At 42.1% G+C, this 22,921-nt stretch overlaps 1 protein-coding gene across 1 annotated transcript; it reads right to left on the reverse strand.

Moving 5' to 3' along the window:
• Positions 1–168: 168 nt before the first annotated feature.
• On the reverse strand, positions 169–14,952 carry hook2 (hook microtubule-tethering protein 2). The gene is made up of 22 exons (XM_069149401.1): positions 14,754–14,952; positions 13,821–13,903; positions 13,187–13,259; positions 12,991–13,041; positions 12,766–12,898; positions 12,340–12,407; positions 10,557–10,622; positions 10,323–10,403; positions 8,404–8,570; positions 7,600–7,740; positions 6,350–6,551; positions 6,081–6,191; positions 5,585–5,672; positions 5,094–5,160; positions 4,558–4,695; positions 3,790–3,877; positions 3,105–3,139; positions 2,931–3,013; positions 2,724–2,827; positions 2,236–2,343; positions 2,076–2,147; positions 169–1,964 (listed from the first exon to the last, which is right to left on the reverse strand). Exons 1-22 carry the CDS (start codon positions 14,796–14,798, stop codon positions 1,836–1,838), a joined length of 2,133 nt encoding a protein of 710 aa, XP_069005502.1. The 5' UTR covers positions 14,799–14,952; the 3' UTR covers positions 169–1,835.
• Positions 14,953–22,921: the final 7,969 nt, after the last annotated feature.

Consider the following 22,921-nt stretch of genomic DNA (forward strand, 5'->3'; position numbering starts at 1 on the left):
TGGCCTTTACATGGTTGCAGTTTTAAAGTTTACCCAGAAGAAGGGGCAAGGTGAGAAAAGCTGGCTCAGACTTCTTTCTTGGCTTCATCTGGATACGTATTTCTCCATCAGTGCGGACAGTACAAGTGATTCTTCAGTTTATTTTGGCAAAGAGAACACCAGATGATCTTTATCTTAAGATCCCATTTATTTGTAGTGCAAAAGTAGAACAGACAGGACTACAGATCTTTAACTTGCCTCAGGACCCTGTGTATGCTACGATTTACGAGACCGTTTAATGATCCAAACAAACACTGACAACCTAAAAGTTAACAACTTCACGCCATGCAAATGTGCTACAAAAGATACAGAAGCCACACCATAAATATCAACTCAAATAATCAAACGTCGGTAAAAAAAAAAACACAAAAAAAAAAACGTGCGCACACAAAAGCATGATTCAGGTCTGCGTAGATTGCAGCATTTACAGGGACGTACAAGTCACAAAACAGCAGCTCTGATATGGGACAGACTAAAACGACTAGATCAAATCAAAATGGAAAATTAACCAGCAGTTTGGGGAGGGGGGGGGGGGGGGGCAAGATGTAGTGTTTGATGAATGTGCTGTCTATTACAGCCTCAGCTTTTTTCTCTGCCACAGACTTCATATCGGTAGAAAACAAAACAATTCCAGCGTATTAAAGAGAACATTTCCTTCCAGTTAATTGTAGCAGCAAAGTAAACAGCCATTAGTTAAGCTGTTATCATAGGGGACTCTCTCATATTGTGTTTTCCAGTCTTCATGATCAACTAGAGGGTATTCCCATTAGTCTAAAGTGGTGAGTGCAATTAGGTCCTCCTCACAACCAGACACCCTGTTTCAATCTTTGGGAAAAGTAGTGGAAAGAAAAGAAAGAAAAAAATAAAAAGTCGAATTACATTTAAAAATAAGAAATGAGAACACTGTCGGGAGAAATCATACATGACCCGACATATGAACACAAACCTGCAGTTTTCTTACAGTAAAATCTATCTGACACTGATGTGTGACACTGCACACATCTCCGTCTTCAGTCTCACCCATAAAAGGGAGAATTTAAAGTCTGGCGAGGCCCTGAATAAACCACCCTTATAAAGACGACGTGCTTTGAAAGTAGTTTGTGAAAAATATGAAAAAGTCTTAAGTTAATTTGAAGTTTTCGGGAAAGATATTCAAGTGTATACAAAAGAAATCAAGACTAAAGCACCCCCATGATCTGCACGTCTATTCAAGCTCCTTCAAATTCAAACAACAAAAAAAAAATCAAACTCGCACTCGGATAAAAATAAAGAGAAAATTCCAATAACATGAACAAAACTAAGACAGTGAATGTGACTATCTGTCTCTACTGTATATGGAGGTATAACGACAGCATGGGTAGCTTTAGCACTTAAAGTAGTAACTGTAATACCCCTAATAACTCTTTCCTCATCTGCACATGGAGGCCGAAACCTCGACAAAACTAGTTCACATCCATCTCACAGCATCACATAAAATATACAAAACAAAGACGTTGAAGAAACAGGAGTGAAGCCAAGACACTGAAGAGGAAATAAAAGTCACCTTAAAAGGTGAGACGGCCTCTTTTTCGGGCCTTTTACTCCAGTCCTTTCTGTTAAACACAGTTGTACATCTCTTTGGGGCTCCAGAGAAAAGCAACTTTCTCTTCTTTTCAAGAGCCAGCAGGGGGCAGCAGCAGCATGACACAAAACTGAAGTGATCCAGGGAAGGTGTGAAGGCAAAGATACGGGGAGTTCAGATGAAGTGGATCGCAGCATCTTCGCTTCATTGCCGCGCGTTCTCCTGCCTGCGCGTCTCATCTCGGGTGGTGTCTCGTCAGGCCTCTCTTGGCGTTGGTGGACTGTCTCTGCTGGGCGAGGAAGGACATGGCCTGGTTGGAGGGACCCACCCGCTCGCCAGACACTTTCTGATGCAACGCCATCCCCTGTGATCGGACGTAGAAGAGGGCGGAGCAGCGAGAAAGAGTGAAGAGTTAGGTGGCGGGTACGCGGAGGTGTGTATCCCGCACGTTGTTTTTGTGTACTCGTACACTTACCATGTTGTACCACGCAGTAATTATGAGTTTCTCCTCCTGGTCGTGTCTGGCCCTGCTCTTCTCGTAGTCGTGCTATGCAAAGGAACACATCATCAGACATTAGTGAGAATTAAAGAACTAGAGGAACCATGTATTTTCTCTTTAGGTTGAAGGCTCCAACCTCCAGGTGCTGGATTTTCCTCTCCTTCTCCGTCAGCTGGTTCTTCAGAGCCTGAACGTCAGGCGTCGCTGTCGCCGGCGGCTGCTTCGGATCCAGAGTTTTAATCACCTGCACACAGAGTGAACATTTCTTCTGCACTGCACTCTTAAATAATTGATTCGACTTAATAATACTTCAAAATGAAATGGGACCAGTCTGCCAACAACGCAACCTGATATCGCTCTCTCTCTCACACACACACACACACACACACTGCAGCCTTGAGAGCATCCTCCAGAGGGCAGGTGATATAAATGCTTTACCTCCACAACCTTAGATTATTATTCCTTTTTAAAACATGCAGTAGTAGAAGACTAACAGCGGTCTTCAGCTGAGTGGCAGACTCAAGACAAGTAAACAGACTTTGTTATGTAAAAATGGCGGAGCGTTTCGTTAACCAGGGACATGCTGAGGAATGCGTTTTCCTCAGCATGTTGAGGTGGACTGACCGTTCTCGCCCTCTCCACATAGCGCTTGTATCGCTCCTCCATCTGCTTCATGTCCTCATCCTTCTTCTGCAAGATCTCCTGGAGCTCATCTATCTTCTTGGCCACTGAGGCAGAAAAATGATGTTTGAAAGAGAAGAAAGCGCAGACACAGACAGGTGCTCGAAGAATTAAGAGGGTCTGACGTGATATTTCTGTGAAAGTTCTTACTGCTGTTGTCCACTTTGGGCTCGAGGTCATCGATGACCTCTCTTTTCTTTTGGAGGTCCGAGTGGGCTTCATGGAGCTTCTCTCTGCAACAGTCACACATCACGAGTGTGTGAATTCACTTTTGTTTGCAACCCACATGGATACAGAATCAGTCGGCAGCGGTGGAGTACTTACAAATGCTCCTCAAGCTTCTTCTTCAATAAGGAGGACTTCAAAGAAGGAAAAAAAAAAAAATGGAAAAAATTATGAAACTAAAAACTCATACTTTTTAAATGGCACACTGAATCACACACACAGTACAAGCTATGAAAATCAAGCTGTCAAAGAGTCAAATCATGGGCCAGGTGGACAGAGGGCGGGCCGTACTTACGATGGCCTGATTTTGGCAGAGTTGACCGATGGGGGGCAGGCGGAGAGAGACAGACATGGAGGGGCAGGCGTTAACGGTGAGTCACCACAGCAAACACGGGTTAAATTCTCACACAGCATGTATCAAAAGTAGGAGAACAAACGCTAATGTGGCATGCAAACACTTTGCTTTTACATAGAGAGGGAGAGTCAGCTAAAATATAACCGCTTCACTTTTAAACAAATACTGAGAAATAATAGGAATTTTGTAAATTTGTTGGTCCACAGAATGTATATAAAAAAAATTAAAAAAAAGTAATAAAAATGATTTACTGCTTTGCGACTTATAACTACACACCTTCTACAGGTTATAGTGCTAAAAGTAAATCAATCACATGCACGTTGTGTATATCATCTCAATATTTGGTCAGCTTGATTGTTGAAAACTTTGCGATGACTTCTAAAAACGACCAAAGTGGGCAGAAGAGAAGAAGCCGGTCTCTCCACTCACATCCTCGTTCTTGCTGTCCTGCTGCTGGAGTGCTCGCTGGAGCTCCTCCATCTGAGAACGCAGCTCTGAGATCTGCAGCTGGTTCAACCTTTTTAAAAACGGGAAGAAGACGAGAAGAAAAGGTTGTGAGGGTGAAGAGCTACGGACACGTGCCGACGAGGGAGCGTTTGCAGTGGAGACATAAACCAAAGCGAGATGTGCGAGATGAAACACAAAGTCATGACGTTGCTGCTGCATTGGGTGAAAGGTGTTCGCAAAGCGTCCTGTGGATGTTTGTACATCTGCTGCAGGCGGCATCGATCCGTTCCACCGAGCGCCGCCGCCTCACCGCTTGGCTCCACTGCGCATGCTCACGCCACTCCTCTCCTCCTGTTACTGTTGCTGAGGATGCTTCCCACACCGTAGGCCTGGTGTTGCAATGGACGGACACAGATACACACGGACACGCACACAGTCCACCCACATGTCCACATGCCCACGGGCATGTAAATACACACACACACACACACATACACACACACACACACACACACACACACACACACACGCGGGACAATCTGGCTTTCTGCCGTCTGTCCTCCAGTCCAGCCCACACAGCTCGATTGTACACACAGTCCAGAGGGTGAGCTGACATTTAGGCCGATATCACTCCTCGTATCAGCCAAACAACCTGCGTAACGTCCAGGAACACACAATATGGTCGCCTAGAAGGGGTCCGGTTATTTAAGACGTTGGGCTGTATACTGGAGCACAAACACATACTCCTACCTGTTCTGAGTTTCCAGGGTGTTCTTGCTGCGCTGAGCCTCCTCCAGCTCAGCCTCAACCTCCACAACTTTCTGTCTGTAGGTCTCCTCCTGGACGCACAACATCTTGTTTTCGCTTTGAAGACGCACCACTGTCTCCCTTGGTAAAGAAACGCGGTGAGAAAAAGAGAAGGGGGCATAAGAGGTGAAGGAAAACAGGAAGGGGAACAAAGTGGGGGACCGAATAAACGGATCAGAGGAAAGCTGCCGATACGTCTGAGCCTTCTATGCGACAACGCCCAGGCCAAACGTGCAGCACTGCCATGTGTCACTATTTCTCGGGCCAAGTGCGCATTCAACTTCTAAAAATAAACTTTTTGTAACCGTGTTAGCGAGATGAATACGGAGCACGAGTGGGTTCGTCATAGTTCCACCAAAGCACGTTTTGTTGCAGGTTCAAAGAAAAGCCTCTTGTTGCGCTTCGGTTCGATTTCTATGCACGCGTTAATCTGCAGACCGCAGCCTATATGCACAGATACAGAGTAATAACAGACATACTTGAGCTCTGTAGGCATAATCTCTGCAGCGAGGTTTCCCACAGCGACGCCATTGTCACACAAGCCTCCTGCAGAGAGAGGAGAGAGATTGAGTGTCAGCTGGACCCTTTACAGATTTTATTAAGCAGCCTGATTATGTTATTTTGGTTTCAAGCTGAAAAAGAACATTTTGATTCACGTTTTTTAAGGTGAATGATTAAAAAAAAAAAAAAAAAAATAATAATATATATATATATATTTTTAATATATATTTTTAGCCTCTCATTATCACAGCTAAGAAAAAATGTTTCACATTTTTTTGCAGTGAATTACCTTTTGCATTTGTTTTTGTCTTTTTAGCTCCATCAATAAATTTCACTTAACTAATGGTGCTCCACCAACGCACAGTGCAACCATGTGAAAGGCAACAGGTTTTAATGCTGGATAAAAGTGATCAAGAAAAAATGTCTTCTACCGTAAGTGGCTGATTATCTTGCAGCTTAACCTGCTCACCTGCTCCACTGAGACACCTCTGTTGGACTTGTGCACACCTGAGCTCATCGTTCGTCTCCCGAAGTGTGTCTCTTTCTGAGATCAGACGCTAAGAAATAAAGCATAAGCACATGAGCCACAGAGCTAATAGCGAGACTAATAGCTAGCATGACTCCCACAAGTAAGTGAGGACATTAATCACTCCTGTCAGTTTGCGGAAGGTGTGAGAATTGACACAAGACGTGGGAGTCCGCTGAAGAATAGTACAATATTTGCCTGGTAACAATTAATCCTGCAGGGAAGTGTGCCCTGTAATGATCACTTGCAAATGTTCAGCTACACAATATACTACGCTACGACACCTTGTTAGGTAATCTGACAGAGCGTTGAGACGAGCGCTATAAACAGATGCTCCTCACTGGTAGAACAGCTCTGTAATAGCAGTGTGCGAGTGACGTTCGCATGCTTTTCCTGCCACAATCGACCTTTTAATCCCCGACAACGTTCACCAACTCACTTCTTTCTCCTTCAGCTGCGCGTCGTACTTGTCGTGCAGGTTCTTGTACTCAAACTGCCACTTCTCGGCTTTCATGGCCTCTGCAGAGTGCTTGGTGTGAAGCTCGTGGGCCTGTACAGTCAAAGAGAGCACACAGTCCGCAAGAGCCCGCTGTAAAAACGGAAAGGCTTTCCAAACACGTGCAGAAGCCAGACTCTGTTTAACGTCACTTGGATGTCAACACGGGAACAAGCATCACTCTCCCTCCTCCTTCCAGCCCACAAGCTTGCCTGTCTCTTGTAGGTGTCCAGCTGATTGCGGACGGCGTTGGCCCTGCGGAGCTCCTCCTCCAGCTCGCACGTGCGCTGCATGTACACGGTGTTGCGCTCCTCCAGGAGGCGCACCTGTCGGCGCAGGTCTCCCAGATCCTCCAGCTTCCTCTTGTACGTCTCCACCAGTGCTTCGAGCTGGTTCACCCGGTCAGACGAGTGCCTGAGGGGGAGGAAAGGAGCGTGTGGGAGGTGTCGAGCACCAGAAGAGGAATATGATTTTTAGGTAAACACAATACAACAGTGTGGATATGTACTTAACAAAACCAACAACTCTGACGCAAGCCCGTGTCAATGCATGAAATTCTTTTCATCAACACAGATGTCAGAGAGGAGCTGAATGGACGTCTGTGTGTGGGCAGCGTGGGTTGTTTCTGAGAGTGCAAATTGATAATAGATGAACTACTGCTTTAAAGGAGAAGGCTGGTGATATTCAACATTTTTGTCAATAAATCCCTTGAAAGACCAACTAATGATGCGTTAGTTGGTCTCGCAAAACTTTTCGACGTACCGACTGTCTGTATCTCTCGACACCAAACACACGTTTCTACTAAAAATGTATATCTTTAAAAATGATCTATGACCTATTAAGAGTGTCATTAGTTCCACTAAGTGGAAGTTACCAAACGGGGCCCCGAGTACCTTCCACCCACCGTTGGGTAGCAGTTTTTAGTAAATGTTAATCAAACAGGAAGAAATGGTGCATTCGTTGGGCAGATTTTCAGTTGCAAAAATCTGAACTGGAGAGTGTTTACAGCGGCAAAACAATGCAATGTAAAGTACAGCAGATCTGTGGATCAAGATATCAGGCTTTAGCTTGTTACTCATTGTTGGTCCTTTGATGTGGTTTGTTGGTAGTCGTCTTATTCACAACAACATCTGAAGCACTAGCTCAACAATAATTGCCAGCTGATATTCACAAGGTATGTATCTCACAGTTTCACATAAGGGAAATCTGTATGTAAAGCACTGATAAATTATGAATGAGTTGCATAAAAAAAAAAGAAGGAAAAAAAAGAAGCTGTAAAGCATGAGCACAATCTCGGCGTCCATGTGACTCGACGCCCACCAAGCGTGACTTTCTGCAGTTTTCTTCGAGTGCAAACTTGTTAGCTTGTAACAGGGCATGTACAATTCATTATATAATAATCACTGTATAATCATCTCCATCGGTGTTGTGGCTCCCAGGATGAATAAAAGCCGATTCTCACCTGAGGATGTCCATCTCATCTTTGAGGGCCTGGGCCTCCTCCGCCAGGCTGGTCAGCTCTACATTTCGCTGGTGCAGGTCGGTCACCTCCCGCTCTAGTGTCTCCCCCCGCACACGCAGGTCATCTCTGCTGTTCTCCAGTCTGAGACATACAGGGACTTACGTAAGCGAGTGTTCTCATAGGGAGACACTGAAGGGAGGAAGACGACTCGACAACAGCAGCTCATTTGCATGTTTATATGGTGTTGACTCTTATGACCTACACGGTTAGAACTTGGAGAAGTTGTGGTTAGGATGAGGAAATTATGTGAATGTCAACATGTGTAATGAGTGTCTGCTTCGTCCCTCGTTGTGCATTTGAATTAAATACTCATTAAAAAGTAAGTCAAACTCTGGGTGTACTGCTAGTAGAGAGAGAGATAGAGAGAGAGAGCGATAGATAGATAGATAGACACATTATTAATCCCACAAAGGGACTTTTTTTTTTTTTTCCGCTACAGCAGCATTTATAGATACAGGGCAAAGCAATAAATGTAACTGAATAAAAAATAGAGGTAGTAAAAAATATTAAATATAAAATGTAAAAATGCACAATATATACAATAAAAATAGAATAATATTAAATTAAACTCAACTAAAAACAGTGCCAAGAATTAAACAAACAAACAACCAACCAACCAACAGTGCAACTGTGTTATTGATGTGTGATGGATTTTGCCAGAGGTGAGTTATTGTACAGTCTTATTGCAGTGGGCAGGAATGATCTCCTGTATCTGTCCTTGTGACAGCGGAGCTGGATGAGTACCTGTAATTCTCCTCCTGAAGCTGCTCCATCTGACTCTGCAGCAGCAGCAGCTTCTTGCCCGTGATGGCGGTGGTGGAGGCGTCCAGAGAGTCGCAGCAGCTCAGCTTCTCCTTCAGGGAGCGCGCCTCCGCCTGTAGGGACGACTTCTCTTCCAGAGCCACTGACAGCTGTCGGTGGGGGGGAGAAAGAAACAGAGCACAAACATTACAAAAGGAGGCACAAAGCCAGAGTCTGTAATGGACTGCTAAGAGAGAAGCCAATGAAGAGGATGTGCAGCTGTACAAAGGGAGGAAAAACAAGAGACGAAGAAGAAGTGCCAGAAAAAAGAGGAAGAGGAAAACCAATTAAAAGTGTAACCTTATCAAGTACGCTAACAAACAAAACAAAAAAAGACAAAAGAAATCCACAGTACTGGCACACGACGGATTCACAGAGGAGAAAAACAAGATGCACATCGACAAACTCACCACTTTCAGTACAAAGAGGACCTTAGACACATGCTTTGTTTTCATTTCCCATGCTCAAAGCTTGTTAGTCAGCTGGTGTGCAGAGGTCTCAGATGGAACTTTCTCAGTAGTGCAGTTGTTAGCGTTACCTCAGGGTCTAAACCAGATCCTCGTGATATAAATAGATGAATATGTACAGCTCATTGAGAAACATAAGTAACACTGGTTATGCTGTTAAAGGTCTGAATTCAGGCTGATGAAGTTGGTTTGGTTTGAGGAACGGGGATGACTGGGGGCGACGTTTGCATCAGACTGAACTGAGGTTTCAGTTAGACAAGCTTGCATTCCAATATAAAAAAAAAAAAAGGGGAGCAGATACTTACCTGTAGGACATCTTTGCAGTTTGAATACAGCAAAACCCTACACTGAACTTTAAGGACAGATTGCATGCTTTAGCACTGGACCAGTAACAGCAAATAGCTTTCAAAACAACACAAATGACTAATCCCCAACGCGTGGGCTGAGTAAGTAAACAAACAGGTGGGCTGAGAGCGGTACAAATTATTGTTGGCTCCCGCTCCATCCCAAGGCAATGTGTCAGTTTTATCTTTATGTTATGCAACTATTGACTAGAATGTTATCTTTAAAAAACCTAAATTAGTCCCTTCACAGTCAGTGTTGCACAAACAAGCCATGGGAACACAAACAGAGTGTCAGGAGGGCTAATCAATACAGGCCAAAGCACAAACGTTTGCAAGTAAACACAATAAAGAACATGCTGCAACCACAGTACAGTGAAACTACATGTCCATGTGTCTTAAAGTCAGGTGAATAGAAAGGGATGAGATGGCACCATATTATATTAAAACCACAAATTGGCTTCCCTTTTCAGATCTTGTCAAAAACTCTATTATACAAAAGAAAGATCAAATCAAATCAGTATAGCGTTTTAAAGTTATGATCCTTAAGATGGTCATGGAATAAGACCCGGCTTTAAATACAATTTATGGTCAGCAGTTTGTTAGCCATCACCAATCAGTGCTTTTGCAGTCAGTAATTATCTCTCTATAAAGTAGTTTACCTATTAGTGGTCAGACATTCCCACACAATGCAGCATTTCTGTTTCGTGGCTCTCATCTCTTTACTATTGTTTAAAATCTGTATTAAATTACTGCTTTTGGTAACTAAATATAATGTTAAAATAGGTCACCTTGAAAAATAAAGAGCGGCTTTTATTGTGAAAGGCAAAAAGGCTGCACACCTCCTTCTCAGCAAGGTAACCAACTTTATTCTGCTTTGCGTGGAGGTACGTGCAGTATTAATGGCATGCATTGTGGTATGATGGGGGAAAACAAATAATTGCAGGGTGACCTATTTTTGTTTGTCTGCTCTGTAAACCGATAGAAGAGTTGCTCTACAGTTATTTCTGACAAAGTAGCTTCTTAATAAATTAACTCCATTTGGCAAACCAACCTGATGTTGAAGGTCTCGACAGCGCTGACTCAGGTCCTCCTTCTCGTCTGCCTCTTCACTTAGAAAATAATATTTCCTGGACTGCAAATACAGAATGTGCAGACAAAGGTGATGTCAGACTGATCACAGTGGAGGGGCGTAAACATTAATGCCAAACACTAACAGTGTTAGGAAGTACCAGATCAGAGTGCGGAGCTAGTATACATAGAGGGCTGAATGTGTTGTGGGTTTCACCTGGTAATCAAAGTCCCCGTAGGTCTCTGGGCTTCCTGGATCGGATGACGGCTCCTTTGATAAAAGCTACAAAAAAAAAGCAGGAACGACACTCACTGAAGGCATCTGGCTCAAAAGCAGGTTTGTGTGGCTTTCTGGATTTCTTTGTTTGGTCAAATCTGGAGGATGTTCAATGTTTTTACACCCCCAGAGGTTCCTTTTAAAAAGATCCCATTTTCACACTTTTCTGGTGTTTTATTTGCATTCTTGACCTTCATAATATCTGTGCGCTTATAATAATGATGAACATTTTACATGTCAGCCTGTTTTGTGTTTGTTTGTAAGACGTATCGATATCATGGACTCTCTTCTTAACTTTTGTAAGTGATGGACGTCCAAGTAAATCACAGATTTTCTCTTGTCTTGTAGCTTGCTAGCTCTGTGATAGAATGACCGCCTGGAGCCTATCCCAGCTCACTTTGGGTGAAGGCCACGGTTCGGCCTGGACAGGGAGCCAGTCAATCACAGGGCCAACACATAGAGACAGACTATTCACGCTCTCATTCACACTTTGTAGAATCACCACCAATTAACCAGTTGTTTTTTTTGGATGGTGGGAGGAAGCCGGAGGACCCGGAGAGAACCGACGCAGGCACCGGGAAAACATGCAAACTCCACACAGAAAGGCCCAGATTCTAACCCAGAACCTTTTTGCTGTGAGGTGACAATGCTAACCAATGCACCACTGTGCCACCCACCTCTACACCAGTGATAGCCAAAGCCGGAGGAATTATGTTTTCGGGCTCTCAATCCGTCTGTCCAGTTCTCGTGAACGTGATAACTCAAAAGCCCTTTGAGGGAATATCTTCAAATTTGGTGCAAACGCTCACTTGGTCGCAAAGATCAACTTTATTAAGATTTGGTGGCCAAGAGTCACTGTGACCTCTCAAAACACATTAGTGGCCATATCTAAAGATTTCAATGTCCAATGGTGAATTGATGACACTTTATATCCAAAAGGTCAAAAGTAAATATCATTATGACATCAAAATGTTTTGCAAAACCATTTTAAGGCCATTATTCAACACCGTAACTCAGTAACAGAAGGGGAGATTGGGACCATATTTCACATTTGTTCGGATACAGAATTGGTGACACAAATATTGGGTGTCCACCTTGAAACTGATCCAATTGCATAGATATTCTGTGCTTGAAGCATCTGCGTTTTTAGAATTTGTAGCTTCTTTGCAGCAACATCTGTATTAGGAGCATCGTCAGTCAGCTTTATCAGCCAAACATGTGAACACATTACAATTCCTTTGAAGTTTTTTCAACACCTTTTCTATGAGTCTGGACAGATATAGATGTAAACTACAACTGGACTGGTTGGCAAACAACCATGAGGGAGTAATTCCAGTCTTCCAGATAAAAGGGTGGAGCGTGACCTCTGCTGAGAGCGGACATATGGACACAAGCGCGAGTTTGCGACATTACAAACTCATGGAAGTCCATGCGGCACAGGTTATTAATACAGGCTGTGTGGACTGAGCGTTTTGACATTTTCACAGTACTTTTGCAGCATCTAGACCTGCTTTACGATCATAAAAGAAGTGGAAATCTGAATTTATACAATATGGGACCTTCAATAACTAAAGATGCACTTGAAATACCAGAGTCTAGTCTCTGGGGTGCTGTTCTGTCTTATGTTTATCCAGACTTCTTTGACGGTGAATTAAGCATGACTAAGAGCTGGATTAATGCAAAGTAGACAGAACGGAGAGGATAAGTGAAGAAGCTCACTCACCTCCTGAATGGCTGTCATCACAACATGCTGGACAGATTCCTCAAGTGTCATTATTTTCCGGATTTGTTCTGTGTTTAGGAAGAGACAACAAAGACCAGTGAAGGTGCAGCCAAATACAGATTAACATAAATACTCTCCTGACACTGAAACCAGCACTGTGTCTATTTTTAGAGAGCCAGTGCTCATCCTGTTGTTGTTGTTGTTTCAATAATCAAAAGACTTGATCAGTTTTTGGTTTTCTGAATTATACTCTGTAAAATAGCCTTCAGTATGGAGAAAACAGCATGTGGTCATTTTATCAACTTGTGATGCTCAGGCCATGACTGAAACAAGAATCATGTGATTTGACTTTCAGTTAATCCACTGTTATTTTCACAGCTGGCTACCTCTGCTTTCTTTTTTTTCCTTTTACAGCTGACAGCTTACCTTGTTTCTTCTCACAACTGACAGCACAACCCAACACGAGCTGCACCAGCTTGCCCAATTCAGTGACGTCCCCCATCTCTCCTATAAGGTTCACGTCTGGCAAATGTACCTCGGATACCTGGTGACCGAGCACCTGTTCATGGTGGAGGAGGAAGAAACATTAGGCTCGAGCCTCGAGAAGAATTGAGTGCTGGATGCTGAAGAAGTAAAATAAAATCTTCTTACATCGTGATAATAGTCCAGCATGCTTTTAAGAATCTTTTTCAGGTTGCTGACCTGAAAGAATGAAACAAAGAGTTACAATCTTGAACCTCAATTTAATAAGGGGAAAAGGAGATATAAACAAAAAAAAGCCAGGACATCTTGGTCATTGTAAGTAGCTATAGGGTATTCTGTCAAATCCTGCTGTTTCACAAATTACCTTGAGGCGCCAGTTGGCCCCGCTCTCCTCCTTGATCCTGCCAAGCCATGTCTCATTAAACCAGGAGGGGTCTCTGTTAATGAGAGCGCAAGAGAACTGTAGCGAAGACATTTCTCTGGACATCAAGATTCACAGGAGGCTACAGGGCAGTGAGGCTCTGTGTTTCTGTCCCCCACAAGCACAATAACATGAGCTAAACCATTCATTAAAAATAACAATGTGTGGGAATAATGATGAAGAAGCAGATAAAGTGACCTTAGAGTAAAAGAACACATTGGTTTTTTCAGATTGTTGCATAATTTATCAGTAGTTTTGGGCACATAGAAAATACAAATAGCCCACCAAAAGTGATTGGACCTGAACAGATTGCTTTACTCAAAAATCACACCGATGTCGGAGGCATCCAAGGCCACAGCTGGGCAGTTACACTCAGATAACCACGCAGGCTTCAAACTGTATTCTTTAACAGGTTAAAATTTTGCAGATAGTGGACTTTTAGCGCAAATTACAGATAAGCAAATCTAAGTGAGTGAGTGAGTGAGCTCTGGATGAATTTCTAAAAGCCATTTCCTCCGAGTTCCTGTTGTGCTCTCAGACAATCAAAACAGCAGCGAGTGTGACTGCATCTGCTTACATTCTGTGCAGTACATGTGCAACGGCCACTCCACTGGTCAGGTCATACTTGCTGTCGCATGATGGCACCTGAAATGTCTGCAACTGAAAATTAAGACAGTAAGAAGGACTCATTAAAGAAGTGAAATTTAACAAACCATAAATTTGCGAAGTGATCCGATGCTTGCACAGGGTTATCCTTAGGTTTCTAGATCCTCTATTTACATTATATTGGACTATTACCATAACAATATCTTTTTCAAAAACACAATGTGGGCCATAAAAAAAATAATAATCTCAAATCATTGGTAAATCAAGACTTTTTATTAAATGGATTTGAGCAGCTATTGTCTCATCCGTCTATAATCAGCATTAAAACATTTTTTTTTCTTTCTCCCTGTTCAAGGCAAAAACGATGACCCTGCAGGAAAATAGTGGTCTGAAGTTACACAGCAACATCAAGTAAAAGTCAGTAAATAAAGTAATGATTTCGTCCTGTCTGTCTGACGAGGTGCCAAACAGGTGGGTTCACCCCGATGCGTGAAAAGAAAGTTAGTTAAGATAACCTAAGTCTCTCAGCTTACACTAAGCTACTTGGGGGGTTTGTTTCCCTGGCAGTCAACTTCGCTGACACCGCAGGTCAGTTTGGTAACACGAGATAAAACAGGACCACCTATAAAAAAAAACAAAAAAAACTTCCCGTGTGTTTACCTCGCTGGTTAGCTTTGGTGGCTAGCGACAATTAGCTTACAACCAAACAACTTTCGTACCTCACGACTACTTCCGCGTCAATTTACTCAAGTCAGTAAAGCTTTTTTTTTTTTTTAATATCGATTACGTGAGTTAATAACTTCTAAAAGTAACGTTGTATTACCTCTTAATTTGCTACCACCTGCTGTCAATCTGTTAGCCGGCTGTTAGCCTTGCTGAGAAACTTCGCCGATACCAAACTCACCCAGGTCAGCAGCGAGTCGCACAGCTCTGCTTTGTCCAGACTCATCGTGCCGAGCTCAGCGAGACCCGCAGCGGGACCGATTGGACTTGTTTTGCCCCGAAGTTTGTCACTCAGTCCTGACACCACCTTCCACGTCAGTCACCATCCAGCCATGGCCTCCTCCTGTTGCCCCCTCTAACTTCCCTTCGCGTTTAGCTCCTGTTGTCCAAGCGAGCTTTCCGTATTAAGAGCGTTTCCATGGAGACGGATTATGTTACGGATCAGCTTGTCTCGTCATGGTTTATTATAACCATTATAATGATAATGACTTTTTTTTTTCTTCTTTTTTTTAAAGCAGTCATAATGGTGTTGGGTTAAATAAGCCTACTGGCGAGCTTCAATCATAATTTATTGACCTTTTATTCAACCAGGATATTATTGAGATTTAATTGTTTTTTTTTAATTGTTTTTATTGTATGAACACAATAGAGATAACATAAAATATCCCACAAAATCAGGAGAGTAATTGTGAAATCGAGAATTTATATTTCCAATACAATTGAAAGAGTATATCCTAAAAACAACACCAAAAAAACCAACCTTCACCAGCTATGCCACTCTAAATAATTAATATCAACTAAAACAAATTCCATCAATATTTTTTTAATTAGAAACCAACAGAGAGAGCACCCAGTTGCTACTTTCAACCTATCAAAACTAGCGGGAAACAACTGATTCAGTCCTGAAACTATGATTATGTATTTCCATTTAGTTTTTATGTTTATCTCACTCCCAGCTCATATCGATCTGTAAACAGTCCCACACACATTTCAGGGGAGTCTTCTGTTTACCTCTAAAGATAAAAAAAAAAAAAAAAGCAAGTCTGGGGGTCTCAAGTTGAGTGAACTGGATTAAGACACCTGGGAGGAAGTGAGGTTCATGACTTGGGGGGGTTCGGTGGAGAACTCAGTCATCCTCTGAGGGATAGGTCAGGGCTGACTAATGCTTGAGGCAGGAGGTGTGTTAGGGGCTCTGGCAAGGCAACGCTGGAGCAGAGGCTGATTATTTTTGACAACTGATTCAGTCCTAAAATGTAAAGAGTAGACTGTGTTAAATGCTTTGATAACGGTGATTTTATACCTCTATATCGCTGCCACTTTGTTGTGGCCAAAGTATACAAAAGAAATCGAAATTGAAGCTACTGTGGAGTAGATTACAAGCAGTATCACAGAACAGGAGTTCTTGGCTTGAAGAAAAATCCCACCAATTGTTGGAGGCCAGTGTCTCTGTTGAAGGTCCGATTGTTTTCTCTTTGCTCTGTTCAAATTTCCTTAAAGCACCACTGGATGGCTCTAGTTGACAAACACTGCAGCTAACAGCTTGATGCACAACTGGCAGCACCAAAACTTACACTGCCTACTGTATGAGTAATACAAAATGATTCTAATAAGACATGCTATCTAAGTAACCAAAATGTGAATTTTAAAATAGCAGGAATAAGATAAATTGAGTCTTCAGCTTACATCAAGATGTTGTATTGGCTTTTGGTCAGTTTAAAATGTTGTAACTTTTGAGAATGTAAATATATGTTATAAAATTAATCTTATTTTCATGGTATAAGGGCAACCAGACTGTCTTCAGCAAAGTGAGGTTTGTAGTGAGAATGTGCTGACTACTTTACAATGGTTTGTGATTTACAACTTGGAAAAAAAAAAACTTTAGTAGGTCTGTGTCAGAAGCCTCCCTCTGATATTAATAACATGCTGCCAGACACGTACACTCTGTCCATGGTAATTTGTATATATCCTGGTCAACTTCCGCCTCCTTCTGCGTTCTTTTGTTGCTGTCACAAATCAAACTATGGTGACCAATCACAGTCAAACACTCCCCACTGCTTCCTGTTTGCTCTAGCAAACCCAAAAACCAACATGTGTGATAAGTTCTCTTGAACACCTGTATGAGATGAAATATCTGTTATGCTTCCAGGTTCTCCCATCCCAAACCAGTCTGGTCGCGACACCGCCTAACATCTGGCTTAACCATATTTGTTTGGCCTGAGTTCCTGTTTTTCTAGATGGGTTCGTGGGCAGTGGAATGCACATGTTTACCCATTTCCTTACACTGACTCTTATTACAATGCCATGAACCTCAATCATTCTGACTCCTGTTATCTCTGAGTGGATCACTGGTAAACTATGATTATGTATTTCCATTTAGTTTTTATGTTTATCTCACTCCCAGCTCATATCGATCTGTAAACAGTCCCACACACACTTCAGGGGAGTCTTCTGTTTACCTCTAAAGATAAAAAAGCAAGTCTGGGGGTCTCAAGTTGAGTGAACTGGATTAAGACACCTGGGAGGAAGTGAGGTTCATGACTTGGGGGGTTCGGTGGAGAACTTAGTCATCCTCTGAGGGATAGGTCAGGGCTGACTAATGCTTGAGTGGCAGGAGGTGTGGTAGGGGCTCTGGCAAGGCAACGCTGGAGCGGAGGCTGACTATTTTTGGCCTGCTCCTCTTCCTCCATACTAATTCCTCTTTTCACCCGTTCTCTCTTTCCTTATTCCCCAGATGTGTTTCCTTCCTGAAAGTCTAAAGGCTTTACTTCTCTTCTTTTCCAACCCCACACTGACGCACTTGCTTCCCTCTGGGGGGAACTGGAAGGGCGGAGGTGGGAGGGCCAGAAGCTAAGATTGAGTAATTTTATTTTTTTTTTTTAAGTTTGTGGTTTTCTTGTTTGGAAAAAAAATGGGGCTAGTTCCTTTTTTTTTTCTTTTTTTTATTCTTTAACTGCAACAAGCAAAATATCTGCTCCATTCTTTACTCTCCAAGGACACATGTTTTCTGAAATTCTTCTGAATCAGAGACAAAACCCACAGATATTTCAAATTTTTACTTTAATTTATTGCATATTGTTACTTCACTTGGACCTTCATTGTGCACAATAATGTGTGTGAGTTTTACACCAGAAGGCTGTTTTCACATTCATTTGTTGAAGAAGGAACATTTAAAAGTTTAAATGTCATTTTATCTAGTGGTTAAACCTTTGATATGAAAGATGTTTTCTTATTCATAGATTCTGGATTTTTTTTTTCCAGCCAAGGATTTTAAAGCGAATACAACTTCACTTCAAGTCTTTCTTCAAGAATTTCTCCTCAACTGTACAGTATTCATGATTAAATAAGCAACATCAAAATTAAAAAAGTAACTTTAGACATTTGAAATGTAAGGAGAAAAACTGAAATACCCAAATCCTTCTGTGATATAACCAAATCTGTTTTATCTTTGGGAGAAAATTGTGTATTCGTGAAGGATCTTATCACAAAAATAAATTTTTCTTTATTAATTTTTATCCAGGTATTTAAACATTTTGTGGAAAATACACAAATATGTGTTGCAAGTAGAGTCTTATATGTCATACAATATATTTGGAGGGGATCATAAAGACCTTATCTTTGTTCTCAAGGTCATTTTCAGGTTATAGCTCAGACATGAAAGTTACCAGCATACATTGTGAAAACCACTGGCCCACATGTTAACATGATGTGGTGTGGAGAGACAAAGAAATGCTTCACCTTTAAATAAGAGTATGTGAACGATGTGCAGCTGTGCCCAGGCATTTAGAGCTGGAATGTGTTGGAATGTGTTGGCAGCGCTTTATTTCCCCTGCAGCTTTCCCAGGTGTTACAGGGAAAGGAAAACAACAAAACCACGGGACAGAAATGGACAGGCCACAAAGATAAGGGAGGGTGTGCAGCTGAAGGTGAGAAACTCCCAGGAGTCTGATTAGAAAGCCCCTTTTCAGACATGAGGTCACCCATGTAGGCACATGCTGTCCGGACATGTAAAACAGACAAGGGAGAAAAAAAAAAGATTTATTATCCTCACTGGTTTATCAGCTGTCTGCTCCCTGGCAGTTGAGCCACAGATTTATGTCTTCAGTGAAGGCGGTTATAATCAATGATAGCCTCACCTCTGGAACCTGGCAGGGAGCATTTTGAAACACACGCACACAAATAAAGGCTGGTAGTTGAACTATTAAAAGGGTGTCTGAAATCCTAGTTGAATTGTAGTTTACAGCACATGCTGAACACATTTGTCCAGCATGACAGAACATACAGCGAGTCAGCTGTGACTCAGTGATTGTTGTGTCTGTGACACTTAAAAAACTGCTAAGTTTTACTCATGTTACATAAAAAACACTACATGACACTGATACTTATTGATCTGAATCTTAATGTGACTCATGGAAACTGCAACCCCTCTCTGTTCTTTTCAAGTTTGCCCCACTGTAATATCAGAGGACAAGGAGGAGGCAGACGAGGATGAAGAGGAGGAGGGATCAGCTGTGGTCTGGTAACAGACACCCCTCACAATCAGCTCACAATCCTTTACTGCCACAGTATCTGTAAAACAGGTATCTTCTGCTTGCTTTTACTCTCACTGTAACTATAAGTTTGGATTTACTCCCTGTTTGTGTTTTTCATAAGTCCCTGACTCAGTCTTGCTTTCTGTTTTGAAGCCTCACCCTCTCTGTCTCTGTTTCTTTCTCACACACACACACACACACACACACACACACACACACACACACACACACACACACACACACACACACACACAAACAGGCAGCACATGGCCAGCGCGAGTGAGTCACAGTGGCCTGGTAACAAGTGGCTCTTGTCAGGGAGAGTCCCTCCATGTGTCTTCGTGATTATGGCCAATCCCCTTGAGTGTATCAGGTGTGGTACCCCTCAAGGCAACATGAGACCTGGCTCCATTGTCTCCAGGCTGACAATACACTTGAAAGATGATCCACACTCCTTCAGATATTAAAGGTGTCCAAGAGCTTGAACTCCAAGACAACCGACATACAGTGATGGTCAGGTAGATTCATATATTTTTGTTGTTTTGACACAGTTTTGACATACAGTAACACTTGTGCACCTAAAAATAGAGATATTGAAGCATATTTTATGAGACAAAGAGACTCTGGAGGATGCACCTGTGGACTTCTAGCTGACATGAGCTCACAGACAGTATGCAGAGAGGGTTGACCGAGGCAGAAGCAACCAGCACTGCGCCTGCTACACACGATTAAAGTATCATGATTTCAACTATAGAAAAGTAAATGATGAGTTTGTACGAAACTTACTTTTTCTAAACTTAAAAAAGAGTCAAGAAGAATTTCAACATTCATTACTCGAAATTTTAAGACATTTTATGTGTATAGTATATAGTATAGACCAGTATTTGTATTAGTATGGTACGAGTCTACAGGTGAGCTGAGTCTATTGAGCTGAATGCTCATGCCAGGATGCTAACGTGCTCACATTAACGATGCTAACATGCTGATGCTTTGCAGGTAATATTTGCCACATTTAGCTGTATGTTAGCATTTGCTAATTAGAACTACCTAATTTCATGGCAAGCCATCTTATAATTGTTGAGACATTTCACTCAAAGCCACAAATGTGTACCTTGCAGTGGTGCTTGAGCTAAAGTAAAAAGGTTACCAAATTTATTAAAATGTATCCTCTGGGAACCATGAAGGTCTGTACAAAATGTGCTTTTCCATGCAGTAACTGTCATGTCATTTTTTTGTGAGTGAAAGGGTCCATCCTTCATTCATATCTGTACAGTATTTCTTGGTAGCCCATCAAGTGGTTGAAATATTTCAGTGAAGTGGCTGACTGACCAAACAACAGCCGGACCAACAGTGCCATTCATAGAACTAGCATGGCTAAAAATAAATAACCAATTGTAAATAATTTTTAACATTTCATGAAACCTGGTGGGAACTAGTTATTTTCCAATTTCATTACCATTTCAAGATCTTACATATGGCCTACTAAATACCATAGATCTCAAAAACTAGTCCATGGTTCTAAAGTTTAATAGTGACAAAACACAGGCAACTCTGGAGATATGATGACTCCATATTACAATCCACATTCACAGGTACCGGTTATCCTCTGGGATACACATGTACTTACTGAAACTTAATACAGCAAGCAGTCATTATGGAGCACACAGAGACAGTGGTTTCAAAGGGAAGAACTCAAACCAGTACAACTGTAATATACTTGTAAATATATCCAGACATACATGCGTGGTTGCAGTTGCAGATTTGCATATCATAGAAGAATAGACTATTGGTCTTGCCAGAGGGTGGCACTCTCCGAATGTCCCTGCCTATTGTATAATAACACAGCTTTTCTTTCTCTTGTACTGAAAATAGATAAATGATTAATTTATATTTGACCGGGGAGCCCAGCTCTGCTAATAACTGACAATTCAAAGTATTAAAATTTGTCACTGTAGACAAACACTTTTAAACACCAATTGTTTATAAGGGCACTTCAAGGCCTGTTAGTTTGTGTTTGTTTTATTGGCTTAACGGCAGCACACCATATAGCTGTCGTCACGTGTGTGCTATATAAAATCTGATAATATCACCTCAAATGTGTCAAAAATGATTTAGACTATAATGATTTTTAGTGGTCATGAATACAATAATTACCACGCAGGACTAATAACAGGTTAGAGGAACAGTACTTAAGCCTGTTCCTCCCAGTGGCACATGTTCACAAAGGCAAGCAAACACACCTCATGCACTTACGATCAAGTGCAACAATAGCAGAGCGTGTGGTACGCTCCACCTCATCAACACAAGTCCGGTGTGTCTTTACTCCACCCTGCTTACTTTTTCGGATACACTCCACACACCCTTTTCCAAAATAGTGTGTCTTTCAGGGACCGCTGCATGTGCAGGTCATGCAGGTGGTGGTTGGCTAGATTGACACTGGCAGGGTGTGTGGCTAACACGACTGGGCCTGCTGGAAGAATTTTTTTCCCCGTAAAGTCAGCAATCAGTGTTAATAATGCAGAGAATGAGCGCAGTTATTGCTATGGTAATGGTCACTGTCATGTTTCTGTGACTGTGTATTGGTCTGAGGCTACGTGTGCTGTGTCATGTCAGTATTAAAGGGCAGGCTCACATTTATTGTAGCTTCTTAAAACAACACTCACACGCCCACATGTACTTTGAAAGAATATATTCAATGTGTCTGTATTGTAATTGTTCCTTCTTTCCATCCTTTCCCTGAAAAAAAACTCCCCTTTAATGCAATTCAGCTTATGTGATAGTTATAGGGACACAATTCAAAGTGGTCATTCTGTGTAAACGTTCAAATCAACTGTGAATCTTCCAAATTTACAGTGATTTTAGTTTTGTAATAACATTGGTTAAAAATCTCAGTAGGAATGATACATGTTAGTATTAGGTTTGAAAAATGTGAACCTTTCCTTTAATAGTTACCAGTAGAAGTGATCTAAAAAAGCCACCATTCTTGACCGTTTGCTGGGTGTGAGACCAGATCGTGAGCACGTGTCAAAAAAGTCAACCACACCTTGAACCTTGCACAACTTCCCTATTCTTTTGGTCCGCACACTCTCAGCAAACACGCCCAAACGATCTTCACCCTTCAGTCCTCCTGCAGCCATGCAGCCTAGCATAATTGATGCCCTTCCCTAACAGCCTAAATTATACAGCCAGGCTTTGAGGGCAGAGAGCGGGTTGTCAACAAGTGTGGCTCGAGTAAAGCCTCGGCCCTTCACCCAGAGTGACAATTCACTTGACTCAGCATCATGCAGACACTGTTTACTGGACCTGTCCACCACAATCAACATGCCTGCATGTGGCCCGACTGTAATCCCACTGTTAACCTCATCGCTGCGGAGAGAGGGCAGGCTGGGGGAGGGGAGGTGGAGAGGAGGAGAGGCTTACCCCCCCTCACTTTTGTCCTTCCTCATCCACATCAGAGTGCGTTCAATCGGACATGTGGAAAAACAAATCAGGCTATATGATGGTTCATAGATAGCAAAAACACACAGGCACTCATAAACAAGCCCTAATCCTGCTGGAAATGATAAGATGAATTGCAGCTTCATTTTCAGCACACAGTGCTTACACATAATGTTCAGCAAATCAAATTAAGATTCAATATTCCAATGACAGACAAAGTTAAAATGGAAATGAGAGCTGTGTTTAGTAGTGCATAACTATAATCCTTTAGTAGAATATAATGGCACACCCACATTTGCATTTCTATGTATTTCACATATATTAAGACAAACAAAAAAAAAAATCAGTTAATCCATTTTTTAATTGGTGTTTTGTTTTCTGT

This window comes from Embiotoca jacksoni, unplaced genomic scaffold (assembly GCF_022577435.1).
Source record: "Embiotoca jacksoni isolate LCO1_2020_lvr unplaced genomic scaffold, fEmbJac1.0.p SCAF_15, whole genome shotgun sequence".
In the NCBI taxonomy this organism is placed as follows: Eukaryota; Metazoa; Chordata; class Actinopteri; family Embiotocidae; genus Embiotoca; species Embiotoca jacksoni.

What these genes read in the sequence shown, in the direction of transcription:
- hook2 (XM_069149401.1), bottom strand. Translation starts at nt 14,798, where the DNA reads ATGAGTCTGGACAAAGCAGAGCTGTGCGACTCGCTGCTGACCTGG. An exon ending in GCACATGTACTGCACAGAAT is followed by an intron (nt 13,260 to 13,820) that starts GTAAGCAGATGC and finishes TCTCATTAACAG; the next exon opens with AGACCCCTCCTGGTTTAATG. An exon ending in ACCCTGGAAACTCAGAACAG is followed by an intron (nt 3,878 to 4,557) that starts GTAGGAGTATGT and finishes GTTTTTAAAAAG; the next exon opens with GTTGAACCAGCTGCAGATCT.